At 54.0% G+C, this 23,284-nt stretch overlaps 9 protein-coding genes across 9 annotated transcripts; 4 read left to right on the top strand and 5 right to left on the bottom strand.

Moving 5' to 3' along the window:
* Positions 1-140: 140 nt before the first annotated feature.
* Positions 141-1,388, top strand: CCMA1212_009629 (uncharacterized protein; the record flags this gene model as incomplete). The annotated part of the gene is made up of 1 exon (XM_073706704.1): positions 141-1,388. The coding sequence occupies one exon, from the start codon at positions 141-143 to the stop codon at positions 1,386-1,388; it is 1,248 nt and encodes a 415-aa protein (XP_073554653.1).
* Positions 1,389-1,531: 143 nt separating this feature from the next.
* CCMA1212_009628 (uncharacterized protein) lies at positions 1,532-1,927 on the top strand (the record flags this gene model as incomplete). Its single annotated transcript, XM_073706703.1, has 1 exon — positions 1,532-1,927. The coding sequence occupies one exon, from the start codon at positions 1,532-1,534 to the stop codon at positions 1,925-1,927; it is 396 nt and encodes a 131-aa protein (XP_073554654.1).
* A 349-nt stretch (positions 1,928-2,276) lies between these two features.
* On the bottom strand, positions 2,277-6,074 carry CCMA1212_009627 (uncharacterized protein; the record flags this gene model as incomplete). Its single annotated transcript, XM_073706702.1, has 1 exon — positions 2,277-6,074. The coding sequence occupies one exon, from the start codon at positions 6,072-6,074 to the stop codon at positions 2,277-2,279; it is 3,798 nt and encodes a 1,265-aa protein (XP_073554655.1).
* A 630-nt stretch (positions 6,075-6,704) lies between these two features.
* On the bottom strand, positions 6,705-9,155 carry CCMA1212_009626 (Chaperone protein ClpB; the record flags this gene model as incomplete). Its single annotated transcript, XM_073706701.1, has 4 exons — positions 6,705-7,100; positions 7,145-7,380; positions 7,440-8,718; positions 9,150-9,155. 4 exons carry the CDS (start codon positions 9,153-9,155, stop codon positions 6,705-6,707), a joined length of 1,917 nt encoding a protein of 638 aa, XP_073554656.1.
* A 324-nt stretch (positions 9,156-9,479) lies between these two features.
* CCMA1212_009625 (uncharacterized protein) lies at positions 9,480-10,025 on the bottom strand (the record flags this gene model as incomplete). Its single annotated transcript, XM_073706700.1, has 1 exon — positions 9,480-10,025. The coding sequence occupies one exon, from the start codon at positions 10,023-10,025 to the stop codon at positions 9,480-9,482; it is 546 nt and encodes a 181-aa protein (XP_073554781.1).
* Positions 10,026-11,040: 1,015 nt separating this feature from the next.
* On the bottom strand, positions 11,041-11,527 carry CCMA1212_009624 (uncharacterized protein; the record flags this gene model as incomplete). The annotated part of the gene is made up of 2 exons (XM_073706699.1): positions 11,041-11,122; positions 11,193-11,527. 2 exons carry the CDS (start codon positions 11,525-11,527, stop codon positions 11,041-11,043), a joined length of 417 nt encoding a protein of 138 aa, XP_073554782.1.
* Positions 11,528-12,872: 1,345 nt separating this feature from the next.
* CCMA1212_009623 (uncharacterized protein) lies at positions 12,873-16,494 on the top strand (the record flags this gene model as incomplete). Its single annotated transcript, XM_073706698.1, has 5 exons — positions 12,873-14,093; positions 14,264-14,340; positions 14,528-15,104; positions 15,192-16,208; positions 16,345-16,494. 5 exons carry the CDS (start codon positions 12,873-12,875, stop codon positions 16,492-16,494), a joined length of 3,042 nt encoding a protein of 1,013 aa, XP_073554783.1.
* Positions 16,495-19,128: 2,634 nt separating this feature from the next.
* Positions 19,129-21,192, top strand: CCMA1212_009622 (uncharacterized protein; the record flags this gene model as incomplete). The annotated part of the gene is made up of 1 exon (XM_073706697.1): positions 19,129-21,192. One exon carries the CDS (start codon positions 19,129-19,131, stop codon positions 21,190-21,192), a length of 2,064 nt encoding a protein of 687 aa, XP_073554784.1.
* Positions 21,193-21,740: 548 nt separating this feature from the next.
* Positions 21,741-23,170, bottom strand: CCMA1212_009621 (uncharacterized protein; the record flags this gene model as incomplete). Its single annotated transcript, XM_073706696.1, has 2 exons — positions 21,741-22,247; positions 22,310-23,170. 2 exons carry the CDS (start codon positions 23,168-23,170, stop codon positions 21,741-21,743), a joined length of 1,368 nt encoding a protein of 455 aa, XP_073554785.1.
* Between the last annotated feature and the right edge of the window lie 114 nt (positions 23,171-23,284).

Raw genomic sequence — 23,284 nt, 5'->3', positions numbered from 1 at the left:
TCTCTCCCCCCCCCACAAGCCCATCGCAGTCACGTTCTCAAAGGTGAGCCCACATCCTATTCACACATGGTGTACCTCTTAAATGTTGGAACTTGAGAAGCTGATTACAAGTGTTCAGCAATACGATCATTCACTTCACAATGCCAGCCAACCAACGCCGCCTCGGCACCAGCTCGGAGTCGTACCCAATCTCACCAACGCTGGAGAATGACATATCGGCCAATCTACGTCTCTGCTCTCTCTTGTCAACCGTCGAGCAGCAAGACAATACCCAAGAGCCTGGCGATCTCGGTGAACTGGAGCAGCAGCTGAGTAGCATGTTATCTTTACGCAGTTGGGTCTCGACAACTCCTTCCAATGCCCAGCAGCACACTGCCGCTCAGTCCCGGAGAACCTCAGCTTTCAAAAAGATTGGCGCTGGCGCCTGCGGCGCTATATATGCTCAGGATGGGAAATCGCTCGTGGTAAAGGTGTCCAAGGCAAATGACGATTCACTGTGGAATGATTATAAGATGCATACTCGCATCTCATCCATGTTCAGCAAAGGGGGCTTTAGAGAGATCAAAATCCCAGAGGTATACTTCTTTGTTCCACGCGATGACCCTCGATACTTCGAACACAATCCAGAGCTGGCGCAAGCGGCTTCACAAGTCTGCAATCTACCTGCCAGCGTCCTTGTCTCCGAACGCATCCTGCCGTTGGCCAAACGTACCCGCAAACTTCTGATCGAGAAGTACTGTGCACCAAGAATCAAGCAGGCTGCTTTCAGCGACACGGCAAACAGAGACTGCTTGGTGAGACCTTATCTCGGCTCGATGCAAGGCAAAATCGGAGGTCTCTTTTTCTCTCTAAGAAACTTCAAGATGCATCTTAACCAGATGGTGTATCTCCGGCTCGACGTCGAATCCATGGCCAGCAGCATGGGCACGGCCATGGCAATTATGCACTGGGAGGCGAGGACAGATGCCCGAGACGTTGAGTTTGTTCTCGGCAGCTCTTCAAAAAAGACCTCGGCTCAGCTAAGCCTGGAGGAACTCGAGAAGATTCAGCATCCTACTTATACTGGCCCACCCTCCTACATTACCGAAGACTTTTTCCATCGATCCACGGATCTCTGGCTCCTGGATTTCAACCAAGTCAGGATGATTACCATGGATGAAGCTGGAGTTGCGCAGGCCGTTGAGGCAGCTCGAATCAATGACCCATATCTTCCAAAACCCCTAGGGGATTCTGATATTGAGAAGATTATCTGGAATGCATTTTCAGAACACTACATCCGGGCGGCGGATTTTATTCTTGCAGACAGCCAAGGGTTGTTGCGGCTTCCACGCTTGTTCATCCGCGGGCTTATCGAGGCACAAGAAGAGAAGAAGAAAAGGGACTTCTAGACTGGCAAAGGATCGGGTCAGTCAAACTTCCTCGACACTCGCAACGACGAGGAATCACAATACTAACCGTCTCTTCTACAGTGATCCGCGTTTTGGAAAGGGTCCAACAGGAGAATGTACTCATGTTTTGCTCGGCGGCCAAGATGGAAATATTTGACGCCTACCCCAAGGGCATCCTCTGCATTGAAAACAACTTGCGATCCAGAGACTTCAAGAACTCGGGCAAATATTTCCTTTTGCCAGGTATTGCCTCCCCTATAAGCTTTGAGCGAGTCAGCATGTCCGAGGAATGTCTTGTGGATGGCTTCACGAGGCGCTTTACGGACTTCAAACGCGTGTCAGCCGACAGCGTGTCCACAGCTCTGACGACTGGTATCGCTGCCGTGATCATCTGCCTGGTCAAACTGAGCGTCGTGTTAAACCACTTCCGCCCTGATGAAGAGGGCATGATGGTGAAGTTTGATTTCGCAGAGGATGCTGCGGAGGAAACCACGCGGCCAGAAGTTCATGGCTCGTGTCTTTCGAGCTCTCTGCCCTGATTCCTGGACTCCTGATCTCAGCGGAGTGTGGCACTCTCTAGATGAAAAGAAGTGAGAACTGGGCTTTGGTGTTACACGGTCGAGCCGGCAAGTCTTTTTGACCATCACGTCCATGGTTTTACTTGGCTGTTGGTGAGTGTCTATGTTAGTTGAGCCAAGAAGCAGGAGGACTTATAGATTTGACCTGCGTTGTTCGAAGTTGTTGCAGGAGGCCAAGGAACCACTGTGATATATCTTGCGTCATGGATGAAAGCTTTGTGGCGTTTTTATCCTGATTCAGGGATACAATCTCATTGCGACTACATAGTTCATCAATGCTAGAGCCAGCTGAGGCAAGTTCGTGCCACTGCTAATTCATCCGTCCTCGTGCAATGTTCCTCTGCCAAACCGACTTGAGTCGATCAGCAATCGACCTTGCAGCGTCCGCATAAGAATGTGGCTGATACCCATCTTCTCCTATCTTCACCGCATTGTCTCGAGTTCCCGAAGCATATGGCTGATGAGAAAACCCTTCACTCAGACTCTTCGATGTTCTTCCTCGGCTCATATGGCGTGAAGTCCGGCTACTTGCGGCTTGCTTGCGAGAGCCGCCCGTTCGCACGCGATAGGGCCGTTCACGGTAGGTCTCCTCGATGGAAGAGTCAATGACATACTTGATGTGCTCCAGGTTGGCGCCAAAGTGCTTCAACTCGTATAGTTTCTTGACGAGGGCGTCGACTCCTCGCTCATCGAGCAGCATGTCCTCGGGACATGTAGGGTGAGCCATGTTCTGCTTGAAGGTTTCGACGAGCTCAAGATGAATCTGCCTATCGTCCTTCAGAGCCTGGAGACGCCTCTTGTTGGAGGCAACTGGAAATCCTCGCTGTCTCCCGGCCTCAATGACGCCTTGTTCGTCCTGGATGAGCATATCAAGGTAGTCCAAAGTGGCATCGTTGATGATGGTGATGGCGTTTTCCCTCAAAAACAAACAGAATCGGGCAGACGCACGACGAATCTCATCTAACTCATTGTTGAACTCGCCAATGTCCCGGTCAAGTCTAGTAATTGCTAGCTGGCGCAGGGTTACGTCGTCTGCATTGGCCCTGAGTTGCCTCTCTATCTCCTTGTCTACGACCTGAACTTTGGTCTCACAGAGTTCGTAGAGGACGTGTAGATGCTCTTGCCATTTGTGTTGGCAGACTTGACACGTATCGCTACCACAGAAAGCTGCGCAACGGATGAGGCCAGGATCAGCGACAACGTCTTGTGTAACATTGTTAAGATAACACTGAGCGTGGCAGTGCGTCTTGTATATCGTGACAACGACTCCATCATCGAGGCCGCTGTCTTTGAAGTCACAGCAATCGGGGTTTTTGCAAACCGTACGAGGCCTGTCCAGCTTGATGGCTTTGAACTGGATTCTCTCCAGATGCAGCCTCTTGCGGAGCTTGTCCGCCGTGAGCCGTGTGTCGGTCAGCTCGAGCTTCTTGTCTTCGCAAAGCCTAATGTTCTTCTTGATGGAGTCTGAAATGCTGGCCATGGGCTTTGTCAGCTCGAGGATCAGCTTCCGTGCCCCGTTCAAGCTCAGCGTGCTGGTGACGGGGTGTGGCTGAGTTGAGGCAAAGTAGTTGAGGAGTCGATGGGCCTCCTTGCTCGAATGATCCCAGCTTCGACGGAATTCGTCTTCGTTGTCCATGGATATGCCCTGCTTGTAAGCAGCGAGATAGCGGAAGCTCTCCGAGTCAAAACAATACGTTGTGGCCGTCGAGAGAGTGATGGGAATGTCCGACTGCCCATCAAGCAGAGCCTTCAACGGCTTGAACGTATCGCCCGGGGCATAGTTGGAGATGCGAGTGTTTGTAAATCCAAAAGCCATGTTCTTGGTGGCACTCCGGTGTAGATGCGTGAGGAGCTCCTTGACACAGAATCGGAACGTGACGGTTAGGCGTGCGTTGTTCGACTTGACAAGGACCAGAATGCCATGCAGGTTGTCATAGGAGCTGATGGTTTTGAGAATATCGGCCATGTTCTCCTTATCGTAAGACAAGCCTCTGGTGTCTCCGATGCCTGGGGTATCGATCAAACGATACGTCTTTGCTCCGATCGTGACGGGATACACGGCCGACCTTTGAGTTGCCGAGTTTCCGGTAGAGCCATCAACTTCGTCATCACGTCCTCCGACCTTGACATTGAACTCCTGAATGCCCAGTTCGGGGTTGTCCCTGTTCATGGTCTGGAGAGAGAACGAGCAAGGAATGACAGAAGCGAGCGACTCAACATCCTTGGCCTCGTCCAGCGTAGAATAAGACAGGTAGTTGACAAAGGCGTTGATGAAAGTCGACTTGCCCACGCCAGTCTCTCCAAGAATGAGGATATTGATATAATTTGCCTGGTCCAACTTGCCCAAGAGTTTTCGCAGCTGGTCCACGTCAAAAGCCACAAAGTCAGAGCTGTGCTTTGCGTTATTGCACTTGAACTCGTAGCTGCTGAAGAGCCCACGGCCACACTCGCAGTAAAAGTAATCGTCGCTGAACCCATACTCAATCGTTGCGAAGCATCGTGGACAAGTCCATTCATGGGATTGGTCGGAATCGCATCCTGGGCTCGGGCAGGGGATCTTGACAAAGCGTCTCTTGACGGGTCGCTGACACTTGGTCGTATCGAGGGCCCCATCGGAACACCGAGCAAAGCATTTCATTGAGAGAAACTGGCGGTAGTCCAACATATCGGCTCTGCATTCTTCGTTGCCCTTGTATTGCGAAATCCGTGATATGCCGGGATGGGCGTTCGAGCCTATCGCGTCGTGGTCCATGATGAAGACGGGCATGCCCTCATCTCGCTGCCCAACTAGCTCAAGCAACAAGGCCAGGTTGTCATTCCAATCGTGATCGCTTCTCATGGAGGCGGAATCAAAATGAAATACGTAAAAGTGAACGTCTTTGTGGGCCTTTTGGACCATTTCGAGAGAAAGACCATTGTAGCCCATGTACTTTGCCCCCTGAGAGACGACACTCGCAACGAACTCCAGCTTCTCGGTCTCCTGTCCGACAAGGGCCGAGAGCTGCTTTGGTGTGGGATCCGTGAGGGCCACATGACGATATATGTCATGGAGAACCGAGTGATCCTGCTTGCCCTGCCGCACGTCCAACAAGCAGTGGAAGAGTTGGTCGGTGAGCCAGTGCTTGCCTTCCTCCAGATGCTTGATTGTAGCCAGAACTTCGTCGACGTGGTCTCCGGCAACGTGCATTATGTGGCCAGCCAAGTAGGTATGATATTTTCGGAGCTTGGCTGCGGAAGCTTCAATATCGTCAAAGGCCTGGATGAAATTGGCGAGGTAGTCGGGTCTAACGGGCGTCAAATTGTACTGAAACTCTTGTGGCAGAGGCACGATGAATCCAAGTGTTGTGACAGGCATCAAGGCATATTCGACTGGCATTCCCTTGCCGCTGTTGGCTTGTCGAATATGGTCCGGTACAATCCGGATGAAGTCGCGTATTTCCGATACGCTTTGCACCCGTAGGCCTTCCTGTTCAAAAGCATCGCTGTAGATGGCAAACTCATCGCAGAGCTCCATTTGAGGGCTCAGCCTAGGAGAGCTTGTCTGCGACGTAAGGGAGGCCGACTCAATGGAAGATGTCAAAACCTCGAGATCCCTATATAAGGTCGCCTCTTCAGCTGCAGGAGAGCCTGCTTTGCTTGGCGTGGAACAACCGGCGGCCACAATCGTCTGCAGGCCCCATCTGATGCCGATGACGACGTGCGTGCAGTCTTGGGTTCGCAGAGCGGCCAAGTCGCCACTCGACCTGAAGGTGTTGCCCAAGTCGACGAGTCTCTGCCGCACGGTAGAGAGTCGATGAATGACAGCAGCACGCACCGTCCCACCAGCTTCAAGATCTCTGAGGAAGACGGCAGCTCCTTGGAGATCAAGAGTCCCGGAGAGAATGTTGACCGCAGTCGTGTCGTCTATATGGAGGTCTTTGAAGACATCTCCATATGAAGCGCATCTGGAGACGGTGATTCCCGTATGAGAGGTTGGCTCTGTCGACACATGACTATCCGGTAAGCCTTGAGGAAAAGCCGAAGCCCTGAGGAAGCGATCTGTCTTTGCATCATAGAAGGTTCCGATTTCAGCAGCTCTTCGCAGAGCTGGAATAACTTGAGCATCCATGGCCGGAAACCCGCTTTCGGCAGCCTGGCGACGTCTTGGCCTCTGGATTAGGAGCGGGATAGCAGTGGGATTTATGTCGGATGGAAGCCATTGAACAACACGAGCTCAACGACCGCCGGGATCACATGGATGAGAGTGCAGCCGGTAGGCCTCCCGCAGTTGCATTCCCCGCCTGCCCAAGCTGCACGCGAACTGCAATACGTGGCCCGAGGGAAACTGTGTGTTGCATGCAAATCAAGTGCCATGCCTACATGTACTGCTGAAGCACAACGAATCCCGAGGACGCCTTGTGCTTCTCTAGGACGGGTGATGACGAGTGTCCAAAGACTAATGATGCATTGCTCCGATTTTGACGGCCGTCCTGTAGGCCACCCGATGCAGGCAGGCGGCAGAAGCTTCTCTATCACACCCAAGCCGCGTACGCACATTTTGCTGCCTTGTTCTTCAAGCTCGGAGGCTCAATGTTGCTTCCATCGGTGCTTTGGCGTGCCTAGACTGAAGCGCTGTCGTGTCAAAAATGTGACATGACATGGACAAAAGAGAATAGAAAAGTGTTTCTGTTCAGGCGCCTCAAGCGAAGATGAATCACTTGGCCTCTATCGTGATACCGTCATACAACCACTACTCCCATCATGCCTTGGCCAAGGGGAGAATCTTGCCAACAATATCAGTCCCGTCCACGTCAATGACAGCATCCCTCGGATCCTGCTTCTCCTCAATCTCCTCGTCATCGTCAAGATACGCATCAAGAACAATCCTCTTCACCGTTTCTGCGCCCGTCTTGAGACTCCGCGCTCCCAGCCTGCTGTGGTAGTGCTTCTTCGCCAGGATCGAGCATACGGAACCATCTTTGCGAAGTTGCAGCCGGATGTCCCCAATGAGCCTCTCGTGGCCCTTTGTAAGATTGACAGGCTGGCGTAGATTGTGAGCCAACTCCAGCAAGCACTTGTGCGTGATGACGGCTTGTTCCCCATTGGAGAATGGCAGGAAGGGGATGAAGTCCGAGATTCGTCCTGTCACAGGGGCCTGTATATCATTGTCAAAAGTTAGCCATCTGTGATCCAGATTACCGGTTGATCGGGCATGAGCAAGGAAAGACATGCGCCAAATTGTTGAAGAAATGCTTCTCGTAGCTGCTGACTGAGCTTCCTGACAAGTCGAACCCTCTCGTCCACGTCTTCACCGACTACAGCGCCGTTGTGCTCGCAAAAGTCCAGAATAGTCTCATCAAGCGCATTCGTAGCCATGATCCATATAGTATCAGAGCAGTTGATCCTGTCGCCAGTGCGTCTGTCTCGATATTCGCCTATTTCACCAGGTTAGCCGCTTTGCTTCACCAACCAAGGCACAGTGAGTTGGCATTACCGTTGTCAAATGGGAGCAACAGCGTCTGGTGGATTTCCTTGGTCGTCTTCTCAAACTCATCCAGAAAGACTATACACTTTCTTCCAGCGTGCTGCACAAGGAAGTTGTTGACCGCTGAGCCCTTCTCGTACCCATGGTAAGGACGTCGTGGGCCGAACAGCTCTATCTCGTGAGTAAAGGTGGTGCAATCAACCACTTCCAGGTCCAGCGTCAGCAAATGGCCAAGCTGTCGCGCCAGTTCTGTCTTGCCGTGACCGCTGGGGCCGGCAAAGCATAACACCAGTGGCTGCTTGGTATCCGTCATGAGATGTGTGAGCAGTCTCTGGGCAAGAAGCTCTGTGGCGACACCTTGGCCGACCAGGAAATACGGAATGTCCAACAGGCCTTCGCAATTCTCGATCCGGGCCACCTGGCGCCTTCTGTTTGATGGCCGCTTCAGCTTTGTAGACTTATCGAGAAAGTATCTCTGGGTGAGATTGATGTTCTTTACGAGTCTCTCCCTGGTAGCCTCTGAGCACCAGGCAGCTTCCGCGGCCTCTGCAGGCTCCTCAACTGGCCTTTTCCCCTTCTGGTCTCTTCTCTCCTTCATGTCCATCAGATATGGGACGAATAAATCCAGAGGAATAGCATAAGGCGAAGCCCCTTTGCTGAGAAGGACGCTGACCATGTTTGTCGTGTCAAGCTGAAGTGTCTCCCCACACATGATTGCGAAAGCCAGCAGTGGTACTTGCGAGGCCTCATATACAGCACTCGCATTCGCTCCAAACTCGATCAAGAGCCTCACCATGCTCTCGTCATTTGACTCAACGGCGTAGAAGATGAGGGGGAATCCCATGACGTTGGCGCTTATGTCGTGCTTGAGGAGCGCCGAGTCATAGGTGCTCAGATATTCTCGCAGACGATGGACCGTAGCACCATGCTGGATGGCTGAGGCAAGGCTGTCGGGACTGAAGTCGTCTTCCGTGAGTTTTCCCAACAAAGGAAGACGAGGTAGAGTAGAATCCCATTCGATGGGGTGGCTGCTCTCTTTGAATCCCGGAGTAGATCCCTGAGCGTCACTCTCAAACCCCATATCGAACGATGCTCTACGGGACAGGGGAAGAGTGGATGGTGACCCTGGAGTCTTGAGTGAGGGATCGTCATGGCCAAGCTCGACTAGAACAGGCGTAGACGGTGAAGTGGAATCATCTGATGATGCAGCCCCGTCCTGCGAGCCTCGAGTGTAGAACTCGACGAGGCAGTGATGCTCTTTAGCCTTCTCCACGTCGTTATCGTGTTGCTACAGTAAGGTCAGCTGAATCCGGGAACAACTCCTGAAAATTCGAATAGTCTTACCTTGAGTAAATCAATTGCTCTCTTACGAGTGCAGCCGCACTCCCTCACAAGTGTTTGGATAAGGACTTTATCCGGCATGATTGTCCTGTTGACCATCAAAAAAAAAAGAAAGGGGGGAAGGNCTGGGGGGCTGCGTTCGGGCCAGCGGGATTGATGTTATTGTCGTCTCCGGCAAGATGAGAATAAAGAAAGCAATCCTGGTGAGGGAGGTGTATGTCTCGTGACGTGCTTCAGGGTGCATGTAGTAGTAAAGCACGCCTACATGGACAAGTGCTTCCCTTATATGCACCTAAGCGCTCGAGTATCCGCCCTTGTTGGCCTCCCACAGGGGCCCAGTCTTTGCAGCCAGTCAAGCCTCGAGGATTGCTCTCCCACTTGCATGAGAACGGCCATTGAAGTCTGGCGCTGGAATTATGCAACCTCGAGACGTGCTGCGGGAGGCCCTCAATGCGGCCGCATATCAACAGCCAACCACTGCAGTATCTTGCAAGTTGCATTGCCTCAGCCAACAACGTTTCAGTAAAGCAAGTGCTCCAACAATCACAAGTGATCAGATTGGCTGCCCTTGAACACCCGCACACACGAAGTCGATACGCTACTTTCTCAAAAAGTTGACAGACTTAACCCCATCGACCCAGTGTTGCTCCTCTATACCCAGGTATTCCAGCATACATTATCTTGTCTCGACATCGCCACGTCATCTCCTCATGCACTTCCGCCCAGCCCAGACAACAGCGACATCTGCTCCTCGAGAGCCGTCTCGGTGGCCTGCAGTTGGGTCTGGAGGCTTCTGTTGGTGGCCTGCAGATCCCTGAACTCTCTCGACACCTGCTCCCCATTCGCCTTATAGAACGCCAGTAGCCGCCGTAATTCCTCCACTTCTTTGCAGTCCTGGCAATCCCTCTGCTGGAGTTGGGCCACTTCTTCCTTGAGTCGGGCAATCTCGGCATCTTTGTCCTCTGCCTTTCGCTTTTCGTCTTCGAGGCTCTTTTGGGAGGCCAACAAGTCCTGGACCAGCCTGTCCATTGCTCGTAGACCAGTAATCCTGAGCTTCTCAGTTACACCAGACTCGTTGGGTGAATCAGCCTCGCCTTGCTCTAGATCAATCTCCAGATCATCGTCGGTTTCTGTGAAGGATTTGGGTGGCATGACATAGGCCGTACGGAGTTGAGAGGACCAGGTACCACGATTCCCATATTGTGGTGCTAATGCCATTGTCAAAGGAGGCATAGTGTTGGGGTTGGAATCCATGGCAGGCTGCATGACAGAGTCGGTATAATGGCAGCAACCCAGGTTGAGGTGGTCAAAATGTCGGTGATTGGTATTGCAGTAGGAGGAGAGACTTCTCATGATTCCGTTTGAAGAGGAGAAGGATAGAGGGAAGAAAGAGGGGGATATGAAAAGAAGCCTGGCCGAGGGTGTCCCATTTATCAGTCTGGAAACCGTTACGTGTGCTCCAACTGTTGTGTGAATGCACATGTAAGTGGCTTCGTCTCCACCACTCAATACTCGTGCCGGCAGGGTGGATGGTCAGTTGCATGATTTTGGTTCACTCTAACGCATATTTGCGACTCTGGGACGAATCATTGGCTTTTCGTATGCTGTTATGTTGACAACGCCTGAGCCACCTACGACCAAGGTTGGCTGTGAGAGGCTGCACAAGCAGAAAGGGATAATGCATGCAAAAGCGACGGCAGAGGCGATGAGCAGAAAAGCTGAAAGCTAAATAGAATGAAAATCATCTGACTACTCAAGCATGCAAACCGAGCCAAATGTTGTTTAGGCTTGATGGCCTTTTGGCAAGTGTTATTATCCTGTTACCTGGGAAAAGGTGACGCTTTACAGGGTAGGCTCTACGAGTTGTGCTGGTGAGCAACTGGTGGATGTCGAACCTCACAGAGATGAGCAATCCTAAACCCGTTCTCTGGGAGGCTTCTGGACTTGATGCTGGAGTCTGCACACTGGGGATCTGTTCACAAGAGAATACGGGCAACGAACAAGCGGCGCCAGGAATATGATAAAAAAAAGGTACCTGAAACAGAAACGAAGAAAGGCAAAGGAGTCGAATGATCAGTTTATAGCCCATTGAACTCTGAACGTCGCATTGTATAATTCGAAAATAAGGAGAACCGAGTTTATGAGAGCGTCTAGTTCATCTATATAACCCCCTGCGCCCATGCTACAATAGCCGCTTATCGCTTATGATCCCAAAAGAAACAAAAGAAAAGGGTATAATCATCGTGACGTGAATCGTATCTCTCGCGTTCTAGTAATCGCAGCCGAGCGAGCGATCCTGAATCAGAATCTCAAGCGGAAGTCCAGTATCGCCAATAACCTCAACCTTGCCACTGCAGACACAACCTCATCAGTATCATCATCAACACAAGCAAATACCAAGATTGAGAGTGTAAAACATACCCCTTGGTAGTCCCATCCCCATTATCGCACTCGTCCATAACATTCTGAATCGCATTCGCCAAATCCGTCTGCCCAATCCTCGTGCTCTCAAACGAATACCCATTCTCCAGGCACGCAATCGCGCTGCCCACGCTGAACGAGGCCGTGTGCGCGGGCTCAATCGTGAAGGGGAACTCGAGCGGCGGATTGAACTGGTTTCCGTGGATGTCGTTCTGCAGGTTCCGCCCGTCGGCGATGGAGAAGCTCGGGATGGGCTCGACCTTGGGGTGGCATTCGGCGGCGAGGCCGAGGGTGAGGAGGGAGAAGAGGGTGGCGGCGAGGAGGGAGGACTGCATCTTGGAGAGGGGGATTTGGCGAAGCTACGGAGATGGGTATACGGTTTGAGTGGTGAGGTGAGAGTAAGGAAGGGTGATATGGTGAAGTTATCACGTTGTTATCAGTGCTAAAGGTGTACGGCTCAAAGGGACCAAGATCTTCAGCCGAGCAGGAGCCGCGTTCTTCTTTATACCCAAGCATCCTCGCCATGTCTTCAGAGCCCAGCCATTTCTAGTTTATTTGCAGTCTCGCACAACAACAAGCCCCGTTAGGTCAACATCGTGGGCTGACTATTGTTAGGCCTGGTTTATCCAAGCCCAAAAATAGGACGGAACGCACCAGCGCCGCAGCCTTGTTGGAGCCAGACCATGCCGTTTGCGACTTGACAGCACTGCCATGATGCGTCCCCAACGGGTTTAACAGGGACTTAGTCACCGGTGGTCAGAAATAACCATCGCAGCTAGAAGCTTCAACCAACACACGACCCCATTAGCATTGCTCGAACTCGGGCTAGATGTTGCTCTAGGCTCGACTTGAAGTCGCTGCAGCGGCTGACGTGAGATCTTCGACGCTGTTGGTTGGTGCTTTTGTCGCCGCTAACGAAGCCTTTCCATGTTGAACTGGCATAAGCTTGTAAGCTTAATAGCCTCGGGCCCGGGAACTTGCTCCAGACAGGAGTTTCTCCAACTGCTCGTCTTCGATTGGAACCTTGTCGGGGTTGTCAACTCAGATGCTACCCGTGGACAGCTTATCAAAGACAACCCGAGTTTGCTCATCCTCGTCTTACCAAGTACTGTTTAGGTATCCCCTGTCATCTTCATGGCTTACTGCCTCGGCCTGAAGCCCCGCCCGTCACATCGCCGGTACAAGAAGCCATCGACAAGCCTTGTGTGGGCGTTGCTGTAGTCGTGGCTGACGGAGTGCAAGAGGCCAGATTCTCTTATATAGAGACAGCCGGTCGAACCAGCGTTGGCTCCGCTGTAAACTCAAAGTTGAAACCACATAATAAGCTTCAATACTTCCAACATGTGCTGTCCAAAGTCCGAGAGGCGTTTCTCATCTGCAACGGACGGAGATTGTATGAACACGACGTAGCAGCGAGGAGAACCGAGGAACCCGCCATGCTGGAAATCGTCTATCCGAGCACTCAAACCCGAGTATAAGTAACACAGAGAACGAGGCGCGATGCGGCAAGGACATTGAAATCGCAGTTCTTCATACCTGATTTGTCTCATGAAAACGATCTGCAAGGAATACCGGCCTTCCCGATACGGACACTGCTGCCACTCCCGGTTTTCGATCGTATCCGAGGCTCGAGAAGCCGCTTCGTCCCCCAACAAGTCCTCACACTGAAGGTTCATCACCATGAAAATCATCATCATTGGCGCTGGTCTGGGCGGCCTCACCGCTGCTTTCGCCTTTGCAAGAGCCGGCCATGACGTACAGGTCCTCGAACGAAGCCCGAGTCTGAATCCCACGGGAGGCGGCATCAGCATCAGGCCGAGCGCGAGCAAAGTCATCCAGAGCTGGGGTCTCCAGAAAGGCCTCGAGCAAATCTGCGACCGATCTCCGTCCGTCACCTACCGCGAGCTCAAGACCGGAGAGATCCGGACCACGATTGTCGACTCCCCTGAACATGCCGACTGGGGGACCACGCGGAGGGCCATGATCAAGCTACTCCATCACCAGGCATCCCAGGCCGGAGCTCGGATTCGATTCACCACAAACGTGGCGCGCGTTTCCGACGACGCAGCAAATGCGACGATAACACTCGAGAGCGGAGAACAGATTGTAGCCGACGTGGTCCTGGCGGCAGATGGCATCAAGTCGCAGACTCGGCGGTCCGTGCTGTCAGACGCGGGCTCCCCCGAGCAATGGGACCCCAATATCGACAACACAACGTTCTACAGCTTCGACATGGCGGCGTCCAAGCTGACCGACGACCCGAGCTCGATGAAGCTGACGGAGAACTCAAACATCACGATCTGGAAGGGCGACGGCGGCTTCGTCGTGACGCGATACAGCTCTCGCTTCAAGCGCGTCGGGCTGCTGTTTGCCATTGAGGGCGAGACAGACCAGAAGAGCCTGTGGGACGAAAACGGCGACATCGAATACGTGCGGCGCTTCTTCTCGGGCTCTTGCAGCGACATGGTCAAGGCTCTCAGCATAGCAAAGACGTGCGACCGCTGGCGAATCGCCGAGGTGCCCAACCTTCCACGCTGGTCCAGCCAGGCCGGCAGGATCGTGCTGCTGGGCGACGCCGCTCACGCGATGCACCCAAACGCGGCGCAGGGCTACTCGACCATCATCGAGGACATTGGCGTGCTGCAGTTTCTCTTCTCCAGCCTTCCGGGATCGACTGTTGCGCAGGTTGTGAGCATCTGGCGGGCCGTTTGCAAGCCCAGGGCGGAGCGAATCAAGGAGTTTTCGCGGTGGAACACGAAGCATCTGTCGGGCAAGACGGAGCTTGCCATTGGCAGATCGCACGCAGACAGCCTGCTGGACAGTGTTGTGCCGGACAGGAATGCAGAATTTGGCAGTCTCGAGTTTTGGAAGTGGAATGTCGAGTACGATGCCGTTGGCGAGGTATGTCTGAATGTCCCATCGTCTGTGTCATCGTGAAGCTGACTCTGTGAACCAGGCGAGGAAATACCTGGAAAGAAAAGCAACTCCTTCTAAGCTGTAAATGTGAGAGACCATGTACACAACTTTATTCGAGCACTGTCGCATACCTCTGTCCTAGCATGTAAGAGCAGCGCCTGTCAATGGACAATGAAGTCGTTGAGGAGAAAGAGTTGAAGCTTCTAAAGGATCAAGTCAAGTCAATGATCAGGTACCTGTAGTATCAAAGGTGTGGCTGTGTCGTGGCGCATGCACCCAACCCGTCCTTTAGCGCCTCTGTTGGGATTCATCGCAAAACTTGCTCGCCTTTGATCCTTGCCAACGCCAACCAACCGCCTCACGCGCCCGACAATGTGCGGCATCCATGGCGCCGTCACAGCAAATGGCCATCCTCACAGGCTATCTTCAGGCCTGGAGCGAAGGCTTCGGAACCGCGGCCCGGACCATCTTGGGACGGTAGAGGCGCAGCTCTCCCCAGACGATGGCTCTCTCCGCGTGGCCCTGACCTCGACGGTTCTGTCTCTGCGCGGCGACCATCTGGCGCAGCAGCCGCTGGTGGACGCGGAATCCGGATCTGTGCTATGCTGGAACGGCGAGGCGTGGAAGCTCGGCGGCAAGCCCGTCGAGGGGAACGACGGCGAGGCCGTCTTGTCGCTGCTGGCTGCGGCAGCGAGTCGCGATCCAGGCAGCGAGGATAGTGTCCTTGATGCTCTGCGATCCATCGACGGACCTTTTGCATTCATCTTCCTTGACAGGAGAGCAAAGCGGCTGTACTATGGACGGGATCGCCTCGGGCGACGGTCACTGCTTGTGAAACGGGGAGACGAGTTCCTGCTCTCCAGCATCGCAGAGGCCCCGGCCGAGGGATGGGCCGAGGTCGAAGCTGACGGTTGCTATACCATTCAGCTGGATGCAACAGACTCGCCGACGGAGCTGGTGCCGGTCCGCCATGACTGGGACCAGGACGAAGACCTGGTAAGTTGCTTTGGGGCGCTCTCACAGGCTAGTAGCAAGTAAAGACATGCCAACCGACATCCGTGCTACTCATCTTGTCACCATTAGGTATCGAGTATTGGCATCTTTAACGCCTCTATACCTGCCTCTACTGCCACGACAGCTCCATTGACCAGCCAGTCACCCTCAGTAGAGCAGCTGCGGCAACATCTGACGGAGTCTCTTCAGCTCAGGGTCCTCAATGTTCCGAGACCTCCAAAAGCGGGAACATCAGACGCGCGCGTGGCCGTCCTGTTCTCGGGAGGGCTGGATTGCACTGTTCTAGCCCGGATGGCCAGTGACATGATCCCCCCCGAGCAAGCCATTGATCTGATCAATGTGGCGTTTGAGAATCCCCGGATTGCTGCACAGAACGCAAAGCTGTCCACTGATGAGCTGTTCGAGCTGTGTCCTGACAGGATGACTGGGAGAAAGTCGTTTGCGGAGCTGTCAACCGTCTGTCCAAACAGACGGTGGCGATTTGTTACTGTAAGCACTCCGCCACACGAAGCGGTAGAGAAGCTCGTATTAATGCGACTTGCCCAGGTAAACGTCCCCTATGAGGAGACGTGCGCTCATCGAGCAGAGGTGATAGACCTCATTTACCCTCACAACACTGAAATGGACCTCTCCATTGCTTGTGCTTTGTACTTTGCAGCAAGAGGTCAGGGGCTGGGACAGCTGGCCCCAGGATTGGGGGCGGCTGAGCCGTATAGCACAACAGCTCGCGTATTGCTGTCGGGGCTCGGCGCGGACGAGTTGTTTGGCGGCTATGTCCGGCACGCCACCGCTTTTACGCGCAGCGGATATCCGGGACTCATAGATGAGCTCAAACTGGACGTTGGCCGGCTGGGCAAGAGAAACCTGGGACGAGACGACAGAGTCATGGCTCACTGGAGCAGAGAGGTGAGGTTTCCCTATCTGGACGAGAGTCTGGTCAAGTGGGCAATTGAGCTGCCGGCGTGGGAGAAGTGCGATTTCGACAACCAGGGAAACGGGTGTGACTTGGAGCCTGAGAAGAGGGTGCTGCGTCTGTTGGCGGAGAGCCTGGGCATGCGCTCTGTGGCGACGGAGAAGAAGCGAGCGGTAAGTGACGGGCTCAACGAGCATCCCAGGCCCTTGGCTAATCTTTTCCCCCAGATTCAATTCGGAGCGCGGACTGCCAAGATGGAAAGCGGCAAGGTCAAGGGCACCACCCTTCTTCTTCCCTGAGGCATGTTAGAGTGCGCGGCTGTACACCAACGCGAAGGAGGGTGCTCATGATGCTGGAGAAGGCGGTCTCGGTGGTGATGACGAAAACAGATACTTCCGAGCTATCACGGCCACAGGCGGCATCGAGTGGAACGACTGCGCGTTTGCTGCTCGCAGCTAACCCTTTTGTTCCCGGGTGTCTTGCTTGTCCCATTCTATAAGAGCCGGTAGCAGTGACGTCGTTAAAGGCAAGTCTGAGCCGAGATGCGTTGACCCTTTCTGCGCGGGCATGGGATGAATGAGCTGGATCTACCCTATAATTCCTGACATATAGAGTGATATTCAGAGAATAAAATGAACTGAGGCATGTAGCTACTAGTGCAACTGTGTGCGTAAATGCATGACTGCTCTTTTGGGTACTTTTTGTTAAATTTGAGCTCAGCGATAAAGGCATTGCAGCAATGGTCCGCTTCACATTGTTTGCTGCTGTTACCATTCCATCTACAGTCCATACAAACTTCACCTAGCTACGTGTGGACCGATATCGCGTCTCTTCCCTAACATTTCCTTCCAGTCTACTTCCCACCAAGTAAAGGTCATTTCTCCCTCTCTTTAACCCCCGCCCCCTATAAATCGGGATATGCGGGAATCTCGAGAGCGACTTCGGTTCGGTGAACGCGGCATCTGACCGGGGCCCTCAAGAAAGCAGGGGAAAAAAAAAGGGGACAAGGATAATAGCATGGACGCCGTTGGAAGCGAAGGGGGGAAACCGTCGATCAAAATCTTGGTTAGCGATGGGCACATAATTGCTTCATTACCATTCAATTACTGTATGTACGACCTAATAGCACTTTGTGTATGGAAGTGATGGACAATTTTCTGTGGTTGATCTGGTGATGAAGTTTGGGATGATCGTGATGGACGTTCGAGTAGTGGAGTCGAGCTGCATGCACGCGTGGGAGATGGACATGCTGTGCTGACGCCGTGCACGTCATTTTTTTCTTTTCCCTCTTTGAAAAATGGCTCTGGAGATGGTATAGAAGAAGAGTTTGGATCTGCGATTCAGATCGTCGGTTGAGATTGGTCTCATCTATATGGTGTAACACCATGGAGGATCTTGGGGTCTTTGTGTGGAGAGAGCTCTTTTGGCTGCTTGGTCAAGAGGCCTCATTTCTTTCCAAAAAAGACCGTCATTCCCGTTGCGGAGGCAATGAAAGATTGAGTCCGGTACACGAAGAGTACAAAGAACGCGCGTCCTTGTGCATTAATATGCCAACAACACGGGTTATACATACAATTTAACGGCATCTCGATGACATTGTGGAAGCCGTTGAAGAAACATGTTTAGCTCCGGGGACTCCATCTTGACATGGGTGTCTAGCTATTTTCCGAGCCCCTGCGCATGGCCCTAGACAGGGGGGTGTTCCCACGGCAGATGGGATCCTTGTCATTGGAAACAAGCACCGTCGTCTTGTGCTTCTTTGCTTTTTCTTCCGTCTTGCTGTTTTCAGCCTGTTGACGATTCTTTCTGATATAGGACTTGGCTGAATGCTCAGCTGTTTCACAAGTCAAATCCACATATAATACGACTCTGTGGGGGGATAGTATTGGCTCAAGGCTCGAGTCTATCTACGTCTCTGCCGTCTGAAAGTTTGGACCACGTCACACGCCTACGAATCTTCAACAAAGCATATTGTTCATCAAAACAAAGAGAGACATGGATTTACCGAGTACCCGGTGCAACTTGTAGCGTTCTAGAACAAAAGTGTCACAGATGCCAAGCAAACGCATGCCCAGTCTATCACATTTCAGTATTTGAAAGAGATTGCTTCTTCTTCTCAACGGCACAAGAACCGTTGTGGATACGTCCAGAGAGGGGGGAAGCGAGGGGGGCTTCACCGGGAGTCGAGCAATCCCACCTTGATGACTCGGCACTTGGTCAACTTGCCACGGTCTGTTGATTATCGTGATAGAAACAATGACAAGCTCCTTTGCTATCATCTCCTTCCTCATCTTAGTATAGTATCTCCAAAGGAGAGCAAACTGTGAACTGCCATCTATACTCATACGCAGATTGGTAAACCGTACATCCTGTGTTTATTGTACACGGCATCCTAAACCAAGAGTCATGTCCAACCAACGGCATAGACGAAATGACGACCATCCCATGCATCCATACACCGTGGCCCTGCCCCAAACCACAACTCAGCCNAGAAGCATTTGATAATTTAATGTCCCCCATCTCGGCACCAGGAAGCACATGGCCACCACCGACTACATACATGTTCATCTTGTACAGTATAGCGGTCTACGTATTCCCTCTCCCCTGTAGCCGGTATTCCGAAGTCCAAAGCTCTCGTAACCCTCGCCCAGTAGCAAGTCTCCCCATACTAAACCACCGACGAAGCGAACGTCTCCCAAGCGAAAGAAGCAAATCCCACACTTCCCTGCTAGCCCACCCACCACCCATTCGCCTCCGCCCAGCAAATAAGGGGTTTCACCAAGCACGTCCACATACACGGAGAACCATGTCACAACCACGAAAGCAAAAGAAAAGTGGGAAAGGGAGCAGAGATTGTGAACTTCACCTGTATATAAACAACCGTTGATCTTCTCCCAATTCCCGTCCTATCCTTCTCTTCCACCACCCACATTCCTTTTCTCTCCCTCTCCTCCCAACTCTCTCTAAGATCCGACCCCATCCCCCAAGAAAGATTTATCTTTCTGCTCCTCCAGTCAGTCCTTTCAGACAACACACTCATTCAACCAACTCAAGTCACTCTTTTATTCAACTTGACAACAACCGCCGTCCGAGATGCGTTTCCTCACCGCCGTCGCCACTCTGGCCACGGTCGCCATGGCCGCGGCCCCGGGCTCCGATAGCTGCAACGCTCACCCCTCCGGCACCGGCTCCGGCAGCTCCGGCAGCGTCCCCAACGGCGCTCCCGCCTACGCCGTCCCCAGCGCCGTTTCCAGCTCCGGCGCTGCCATCCCCAGCTCCGCTGCCGTCCCCAGCGGCGTCCCCAGCGGCGTCCCCAGCGGCGTCCCCAGCGGCGCTCCCAGCTACGCCCTCCCCAGCGGCGCTCCCGGCTCCGGCTCCGGCGCGGCCATCCCCAGCTCTGCTGCTGTCCCCAGCTCTGTTGCTGTCCCCAGCGGCGTCCCTAGCTCCGGTGCTGCCCCCAGCTCTGTTGCTGTCCCCAGCGGTGTCCCTAGCTCCGGTGCTGCCCCTAGCGGTGTCCCCAACGGCGCCCCTAGCTACGCCCTCCCCAGCGGCGCTCCCGGCTCTGGCTCCGGCGCTGCCATCCCCAGCTCCGCCGCCGTCCCCAGCGGCGTCCCCAGTGGTGCCCCTGGCTCTGGTGCTGTGCCTAGCGGTGTCCCCAGCGGCGTCCCCAGCGGTGCCCCTGGCTCTGGTGCTGTGCCTAGCGGTGTCCCCAGCGGCGTCCCCAGCGGTGCCCCTGGCTCTGGTGCTGTGCCTAGCGGCTCCGGCGCTGCCATCCCCAGCTCCGCCGCCGTCCCCAGCGGCGTCCCCACTGGCTCCGGCGCTGCCATCCCCAGCTCCGCCGCCGTCCCCAGCGGCGTCCCCAGTGGTGCCCCTGGCTCCGGTGCCGTGAACAGCGCCATCCCCAGCGGCGCTCCCAGCGGTGTCCCCGGCTCCGGTGCCGTCCCTAGCGGTGCCCCCAACGGCGCCCCCAGCTACGCCCTCCCCAGCGGCGCCCCTGGCTCTGGCAGCAGCTCCGGCAGCTCCGGTGCCGTCCACAGCGCCATCCCCAGCTCCGGTGCCGTCCCCAGCGCCATCCCCAGCGGCGTCCCCAGCGGCGTCCCCAGCTCCGGTACTGTCCCCAGCGGCGTCCCTAGCGGTGCCCCCAGCTACGCCGTCCCCAGCAGCGCCACCGGCTCCGACCCCAGCTCCGGCTCCGGCCACCCCTCCACCCACTCAGGACCCGGTAACGGCTCCGGCTCTGGCTCTGGCTCCGGCTCCGGCTCCGGCTCCGGCTCTGGCCTCGACGTCGACGTCAACGTCCAGCTCGGCGAAAAGATCATTGCCGAGGCCTCCGTCGACGTGAACGCCGCCCTCGACCTCGCCCACGGCTTCAAGTGCCCCGCCCCCATGTCCTACAGCCCCTGGACCAAGGCCTGCGCCTGCCCTCCCGGCCAGAGCTTCGACACCACCAAGAAGACGTGCTCCGGCAACGCCCTCTCCGGCGCCTGGCCCCTGCCCAAGTGCGACGCCTCCGGCGCCAAGGTCGAGCTCGCCGCCTTCTGCGCCGTCTCCCCGACCAAGTTCACAAAGTACGACGCCACCCACGCCTGGTGCCAGGTCTCCCTCGAGACCTTCACCTTCTGCGCCGAGGTTGAGATCGAGGCTGAGATCAACGCCCTCGGCCTTGGAATCGACCTCGACGTTGAGCTCGACCTCGCTCTCACCTCCTCCATCAGCGCCGACCTCCGCAGCACCTCCGCCGGCCTCGCCTCCCTCTTCGTCGAGACCCTCGCTGAAGCCTTCGTCATCTTCAACACCAAGGTCTTTGGTTTTGAGGTTCTCGACGTCGACGTCGAGGCTTCTCTGTCCACCGGCGTCTTCTCTCACATCAAGGCCGCCGCCTGCCTGCTCGGCCTCGGCAAGTGCCAGTTCGACTGCGTCTCCTTCAGCACCAAGGGCTGCCACAACTTCATCGATGTTGACGTCGACGTCGACGTCGACGTCGCTGGTTCTCTCGGTGGCCGTCTTGCCGGCTTCGTCGGTGTCACCATCCTGCCTGATGTCATCCTTAGCGTCAGCGCCTCCAACGTTGTTACCAACCTTGTTGTCAAGGACCTGCTGTGCGCCAGCCTCAGCCTCAACACTCCTCTCATTTCTCAGTACAAGTACACTTGCTAAATGGCTTGCATTGAGGGCTGTGGCTAGGAGTTGAGTTGGAGATCGTGAAGTCGCGGGAATCAGTTGGAGGAGTTGTGAGTTGTGAATGGACGGGTGTTGTGGAACGTTGAAGCTTGGAGTAGTGGGAAGCTGGAGAGGCTGTGAGTTGGAGGGGTTGGATCGCGGGTTCCATTCATAAACATCGCGTTTTAGTGAGAGTTGAGAAGTTAGGAGAAGGGATTGGAGAATCATGGGTTTCTGTTTGCATGAAAGAGCGCGGTGTTGGTTGACGCAGCGAAAAAAGGACGAATGGGATCAATGTCAAGATGGAGCTGATGAGTGAAGCCATCCTATTCTAGATTTTAGAAGCATTTGATAATTTAATGTGTAGTTAGTTTGGATCTTAGAATCAAAGGGGTAGATCAACCTTGCCTCTTCTGTCTGACACTTGACAACTGATGCCCGATGAACACACCGGCAGAGTGGTGACGACGCTTGGAAGTATATTATCCCATTTTGCTAAGATTATCCCACGAAAGCACCCGGTATCCCATGAAAACTCCTCTTGGTCAAACACTTACAGGAATAGAAATCTGCTTGCCAAACTTGTCCACCCCGAAATGACTAAACGCCTCTTCATCATTCTCATCCAACAAAAACGCCCGGTCTTCATCCTCTGGACAAAGCTTAGCGTAAAGGCCCTCGCCAGCCTTGGGCCACAAGGGTGGAAGAGCATCTTGGTAATCCATTGACGGTGATTCTTCCTCCTGGGGAATAGGTGCCGCCTTGATCGTCTTTTTCGAGACCTTGTGTTTGTGCTTGATTCTGGATTCTAGCACGGTGTGCCCATGTCGCAGCCGCGTGGTTGACCGAGATTGATGCGAATGCTTTGTCCTGACCGAAATGGCGCTCACGGCTTTGGAGTTCCAGCTTGGAGAGTCGAAAATGGGCAGTTCGGGATGCTTCTTTGCGACAGAGACCATGATGTCGACCAGCAACTGCGGCTTGAGCTGATCGCAGAATGACAAAACGTTCAGGAGATCAGTTTTCTTCTTCCCATAGAAGTATTCCGTCAACTGCAGTATCGGGTTAGTACACACTTCTGTCCTCTGATCAGGGAGTTCGCATCTCAACTCACTGCTGCGTCTGATGCTTGTCCGGCCCAGAATCCAACTAGCTCTGGTTTGGCCGGGACGACACCCTCTGGCAAAGCCGCCAAGTTCTTTGCTCGTCTTCTCTCTGTTTCGCTTTGGTGGCGGCCCGTGCGATGTATCGCATCTTTGTCAGTCATCCTCAAGCATGAAGGACATGTGAGTCTTGAGCCTTGTTGTGAATCCTCCTCTTTGTTTGTCAATGGCACACACCCTTGATGCCATGGCTTGGAACAGCTGCCGCAAGTAATGAGTGGATTCTGTGATCCCAATGATCCCTCACCACATCTGAAGCACATTGCATCGCTGTCTGATAGCGCACCGCTCGGTGTTTCTGTGGTCGATGGTATCACCGCAGGCGTTGGAGCAGGTAGGGGAAGGGATATTGTGTTTTGAGTGAAATCATCTCCTTCATCTCCGTCATCGCCCTTCTCTCGCTTTCTCTTCATTCCAATGAGCCGAGAACCTGCCGCGAGCATATCTGCCACGCTGGAGAATGGTTGATGAGCCGATGATAGAGGCATTGCTAGCGTATCGTGTACGCTAGAGCCATGCTGTTCATTCGAACCGTTGTTTCTTCCATCTTCTGCCTGCGTAGCCGTCTCTGGCACAGTCTGAAGACTTGACCTTGCCGGCTGCTGCTCATTTTTTATACGACTGAGGACCCATGAAGCTGATGAGAACTGAGGCGTATATGAAGGCCGTGGTGTCGAACCCGGAGCCGGTTCAGTCTCCGCAATAGGAGCTGGAATTGGATGAGATTCAACGACAGTAGCCGCTGGAGAGTCTCGCATAGTGACATCTTCGTCTCTCGACCCGTTCAAAAGAATTGGCGACGGCGTTTCCATTTTGCAGTCCTGTCTGCGTGTGACCCGTGATGTGATTGATAGGCTTATGGCGTGTGAACCGAACCGTCCGTTTCAACACATGGCACTTACACAGAGGAAACGAGAGCTGCGCAC

Source organism: Trichoderma ghanense (genome assembly GCF_004382785.1).
Source record: "Trichoderma ghanense strain CCMA-1212 chromosome Unknown scaffold_18, whole genome shotgun sequence".
NCBI lineage: Eukaryota > Fungi > Ascomycota > Sordariomycetes > Hypocreales > Hypocreaceae > Trichoderma > Trichoderma ghanense.
Note: the sequence above shows the minus strand (reverse complement) of the source record. Positions and strands in the feature narration are given on the sequence as shown.